At 34.8% G+C, this 5,550-nt stretch overlaps 1 protein-coding gene across 1 annotated transcript; it reads right to left on the bottom strand.

The window, feature by feature from the left end:
• Positions 1-2,192: 2,192 nt before the first annotated feature.
• LOC113695640 (flavonol synthase/flavanone 3-hydroxylase-like) lies at positions 2,193-4,055 on the bottom strand. Its single transcript, XM_027214764.2, has 3 exons — positions 3,550-4,055; positions 3,058-3,379; positions 2,193-2,736 (listed from the first exon to the last, which is right to left on the bottom strand). The coding sequence occupies exons 1-3, from the start codon at positions 3,957-3,959 to the stop codon at positions 2,464-2,466; spliced, it is 1,005 nt and encodes a 334-aa protein (XP_027070565.1). The 5' UTR covers positions 3,960-4,055; the 3' UTR covers positions 2,193-2,463.
• Positions 4,056-5,550: the final 1,495 nt, after the last annotated feature.

Here is a 5,550-nt window from a genome sequence, read left to right as displayed (position 1 = left end):
TTTTTTTGATTAATTTTTTTTACACTGACAATATATACACTGTCAACGTTAAATAAATAACAAATATACATATTTTGAATTTAAAATTTAACTTTTGCACATATATTATAAATCTAACGATGATAATATATACACTATCAATTTACGTAAGATTTACTTTTTTTTTTTTTTTTTTGGTTACGGAGCATCCTAATTGAAATTCCCTTATATTGATTGGGTTCTAACTTCTGAGTAGTTAGTTAGAACCGGGATGTTGGCTAAAGACAAATCACAATAAATTGACTATAAATATATGATAATAATTGTTATCTTGTCATTCTCAAGCAGGATGGAAAGTGGAGTTGCATAATATTGCAACAGCAGACGGGGGATCAGTGGTTTAACGGATACAAATGGTTCTCGTTCCTGACCTCTCAATTACAGATGAAACATCTAATTACCAACTAATATCTGCTTCGTTGTCCTCGTGAAAGCTATTGGCTTATTTTATACAAACAAAAAAAAAGTTATTACAGGTGCATCTTTATGTCATCCTTTACTTGTTGAAATTCGTTTCCAACTCAAGAAATAGGATAGCAAACAAAATGTTACAAGAGTAGAGGTGCAATTTTTTTATTTTTTTATTTTTTTACGTTCACTTTCGCTTTGAACAATTTTGCGAGAAAATAGCATCTTTAAAGTCTCTAACGATTGCTTCTAAGATTTAACCTAGTAAGTAGAGATATAGGTCAAATGTCATCTAGTGACCAAAATTGAGATTTCAGGAGTTAAAAATCTTGAGTTCAGCTCCACTTTTCCCCTCTCTATTAAAAAAATTTTTTTCTTAAAAAACAGGATAACTATGAGGCCTTGGGTTTCACTTTTAGACCCTCTCCTTTCCTCTATTTCCCTTGTAAGGTTTTTTAGTTTCCCTTGAAAAAAAGACAACAAAAAAGAAAGTCACTGAACGCTTTAGATGAGTTTTTTTATTTGTGCTATCAGGGACTATTGTCGAGCCCACCTAGTAACAAAAATGAAGTTACGAACGGTTTCAATTTCTACAAAAAAAAAAAAAAAAAAAGGGGGGAAAATCGTTCAATCAGCAATCAATTATTGCAAGAGACATGTTTCACATCTCTCAGTTCTCAGCCTGTCCATAATGGTGGTAGTTACATCATCAATCCGCATTAAATTGATATCAAATGTGAGACATGTATGTGTACCTTTCATCACTGGAAAGTTCCATTTTGATATTAGAAGGAAATACAAGAAAAACAAAATTAAAGAAAATGTGTTTTTACAATATATTAGATTAAAGTTCTCGTCTTCCACTCTTTTTTTTTTAAAAATTTATTACTTGTGCATTGTTGTTCAACTGTAACTGATGTAACTAAGGCCTTGTTTGGATTGTATTTTTTTAAATTTTTTGTTAAAAAATTACTATAACGATTTGATATATGTGAGATAAAAAAGTGATTGATAAACGTGTTTACGGAAAACGTAATAATTTTTCTTTGAAAAATTACTGTTCAAACAAATTTTTAAATATGCCAAAATAGCTCTCTGTAAGCCAAATTGGTTTGATGCGTGGCACATAACGTGCTCATTCATCAACAGCTTGATCGAAGGAGATGAAAAATAAGTACGCATTGGAAAAAGAAAAGAAAAAAAACAAAAACATCAATAATGTTTGTGATTATTATCGGTCTGAGCGTAAACAAGTTTATGATATGACGTTTGGGGCCATATTCAGTAGTGGGCTTTGGTTGACGTGGGTCAAATTGAATTAAATATGAACTACTAGTATTAGTGGTCCACGTCATGTTGCTTTTGTGGTCCTATGATACGTCCAATGTCTCTGACGGGTGAAAGTGATGTTTTACCTAAAAGTCCGTGATGGTGCGGTAATTGTGGTGGGGGAAAACATCAAAAAATGCGTCAGTGGAGTTTTGTCTATATATACACATATATATATATATATTTAAGTGACTAAAATTAGCCCCAATTCAATTCATTTTTGGGGACTATTATAGCTTCTGATAAATAGTTTAGAGACTGACTATTTTGACCTTTTGCTCAAGCGCCTTGTTTGGATTGCTTGTTTCCGTCGGAAAATATTATCGTTTTCCGTTATCACATTTCCCTATTACCTTTTTCCCTCACATATATCAAATCGCTACAGTAATTTTTCCATGAAAAATGTTGGAAAATGCAATCCAAACACAACCTTAGAATAGAGGGTGTCTGCAATTAAATGCTAAGTGTAACAATTAGCACTCAATTCCATCCCTCCTCTGCTATAAAACATTAGTTAATATAAGTACTCAATTGACGACGCCTGATAGATCACCCATTGTTTTATTTCATCACCCATTATTTTATTTCACAAGCACAAATTGGGTGATGCGAGAAGAGAAAGAGGAGATGAGTTGGGTGATACGCAGAAATATAAAGACTGGACTGGACCAACCAGCTAGCTGTGACCTAGGTGTTGATTGCATAATAGGTAATGCGGGCAATGTCTTCATATTTGTCAGGTTGATTATCGGTGTAATCCCTTTGTCGGAGTTGCATGTAATCATCATAGAGAAACCCTCTGTATTTGGGTGGCTCTCCAACCTCTGTAGTGAATTGTGGCAGTGGTTCCACCCATTTGTCCGGCTTCAGGCTGTAGAAAAATGCAAACGAGTCGCGTTCTGTGCCTTCAGTTCTGAACACCCGATGAGTTGCACTTTTGAGTCTATTATTGCTCAGTACCTTCACAAGTCCACCAGACAATCAATCAGAGAACTGACAAACAAAACTTGGGAGTGTGGGATAAAATATACTATATGAATGCGATTTTGTGTTCCATTCTATGGCTTTGTGTGCAGTCATAAATGACTTGGAATATGATGCCCATTTGTGGGTACATCACATCTCACAAGAAATACAACAATCTATATAAGATGCACTAAATTTTGTAAGAAGTACAACATTAAATCATAACAGCAAACTTGTAGTACTAGATAATAATTGTTGCAATCCACAAGAAATTCATACAAGTTATCCATCCAAGTGCAAGAATTGATGACTTACCTGAAGAATATCACCTATGTTCACGACTAATTTTTCGTCATCAGGTATCACGGGTATCCATTGACCATTGTTCAGAACTTGCAGCCCCCCGACATGATCCTGATAGACAAAGGTTATAAGATTGACATCTTCGTGCGGGTATCTCCCAATATTTGCCAAGTTTTCGGCCGCAGGGTAATGCAAGCCTAGTAAAAAGTCACTATTCCTATCATCGTTGTACTCCTTGAGGAAATTAGGAGGGAGGCCCGAAGCCGAATTGATAATTTCCTCTATTGCGGAGGCTAATTTCACGAGGTAGGGAAAAATCTCCTCCAATACTTGCCTAAGAAATGACGAGAATAAAAACATATTAACAACGCAGTTACCATCATAAAGCACAGCACAAACGCGGTCTAGTTAAGAAAGAAACTTTCCATTGTTCTTGAAAAACTTGTGATCTATATATATATATATATATTTGCAGGCAACAAGTTTGAGTACTGAGAAGCATACTTGAATTCAGGAAAATCTTTGGGGTAGACGTTCAAGCGGCCTGGAGCAACAGTCAAAAAGTCCTCATGCCCCTCCTTGGTGCCGAATTGTTGGCTTTTGAAATAACCAGGAGATGGCCTTTCATCAACCTGTGGAACGCACTTGAGTTTCTCTTCATCTGGGCGGTCAAAAAATTCCCTGTAGATCCTCCGAGTTTTCTTCAACAGCTCTACTGGAATCCCATGGTTTACAGCTTGGAAAAAACCACATTCTGTACTTGCTTTCCATATTTCCTCCACGACCTTCTTCCTCCCCTTCTCGTCGCCCTCTCTTAAATAAGGACTCATGTCAATGGTTTGCAGAGAAATCACCTTACTAGCCATTTCGAAAGGTACAGGTTGGATTTGGACACCCCTTGTTTTTTGATGCATCAAGGACCTGACCACCTTAGGATTTATATAGAAAGCCAGGTCTCAGGAGGATAGGTTATGAGTACTTTTATTGACCCAGTGGAAGGCCAGATAGACAGGACGCCACCGACAAGATTGTACAATATATAATTGCATAATATTTACACATCATCATCGATAGCATGTGGCTTCGTGAAAATTTGGGTTGAGACTTTGGATTGGAGGTGTAATAGAAAACATCTGTGTTTGGATTTTAATTTTTTTGGAGTTTTTTACAAAATGTACTGTAGCAATTTGATATATATGAAATAAAAGGATGATTGAAAAATGTGTTTACAAAAAATATAGAGATTTTTTTTGATGAAAAATCCCTTTCCAAACAAGGCCTAGGATGTAGTCAGAAATCGTTGATGCAAAGCAAAATTTTGTGTTTGGATTGCATTTTCCGTCATTTTTCATGGAAAAATTACTGTAGCGATTTGATATATGTGAGGGAAAAAGGTGATAGGGAAATGTGATCACGGAAAATGACAATATTCTCCGACGGAAACAAGCAATCCAAGCATGGCCTTCTAGACAAGTTTTTCCTACTATTGCTTTCACTCTGCTGCTTTCCAATGGTTGACATATTTAAATCATGCAAGTTTTAGAAATTAAGTAGTTTTAGAATTATATTTTTTATTTGGTAATTAGATTAGAATTGGTGTCAAGATACACTGGGAATGTGTTTAGATGTTAGTATGGACATAAGTTACATGATTTTATTCGTCACTTGCAGAGTCATATATTTGTAGTAGAGGAAAATCGGTCTATTGATAGAATACATTTTCTAATTACTCCAACACTTTTAGTTCCTTCGTACTGTTCTTATCGTGATTTATCTTCAAGGTTTGCGGTTGCATCTTTTGTGACTGATCAACCGTGTTTTAGTTTTCCTTCATTAAGTTGAGTGGCTCATCGGAGGAAAATCTTTCGTTTGACTTTTCCTTTATTGAGTGATGCTATTCAAAGTTTCATGGCTTGACTAAAAAATTTGTGTTTGGATAGAGTATTATTTAAAATATTATTGGGAATAATTACTGTAGCACTTTTTGTAATGTGATGTATGTGAGATAAAAAATAGTTAAAAATTTGATAATGTTTCGTTTTACTTTTCCTTCACTGAGTGATACTTGTCAAGGTTCCATGGCTTGACTAAAAGATCAGGAAAAAGAAAAAGGTTTTGGCTGCTTGATTTTTTGTGCTAGTAAGTAATATTAAAACCCTAGGTTCAAATGTTTGATTTTGGAATGTTTGATTTTGGAGTGTTTTTTGGCGGCTGGAAGGTGTACAAAATTTATAATAAAGGAGTCTGTATCATAAAAAATATAGAAAAGTTGAAATAAAGTACTCTGTCTGTTGGAAAATTACATCACGAGAGTTGGAATTGAGATACTCATTCATTGATAAACAATTAGAAAAAATTTGACTCTAATTGATCAGGGTCTATAAAAGATCTTGAGATGCTCCGTCAACAGTGTTGATGTAAACAGTGTTGACAGAGACAATAAGAAAAATTCTATTAAATAATTGCGTAGTGCAGTGATAGAGGAAGTTTGCCCTACCCACCAAA

Source organism: Coffea arabica, chromosome 6e (assembly GCF_036785885.1).
Source record: "Coffea arabica cultivar ET-39 chromosome 6e, Coffea Arabica ET-39 HiFi, whole genome shotgun sequence".
Taxonomy (NCBI): domain Eukaryota; kingdom Viridiplantae; phylum Streptophyta; class Magnoliopsida; order Gentianales; family Rubiaceae; genus Coffea; species Coffea arabica.
The sequence above is the reverse complement of the archived record's forward strand: the minus strand, read 5'-3'. Positions and strand labels throughout refer to the sequence as shown.

Excerpts from the sequence above, each read along its gene's own strand:
- LOC113695640 (XM_027214764.2), bottom strand. The coding sequence starts at position 3,959 with ATGCATCAAAAAACAAGGGGTGTCCAAATCCAACCTGTACCTTTCGAA. Across the intron at positions 3,380-3,549 it reads AAAGATTTTCCTGAATTCAA|GCAAGTATTGGAGGAGATTT; the intron begins GTATGCTTCTCA and ends GTCATTTCTTAG. Across the intron at positions 2,737-3,057 it reads ACATAGGTGATATTCTTCAG|GTACTGAGCAATAATAGACT; the intron begins GTAAGTCATCAA and ends GGACTTGTGAAG.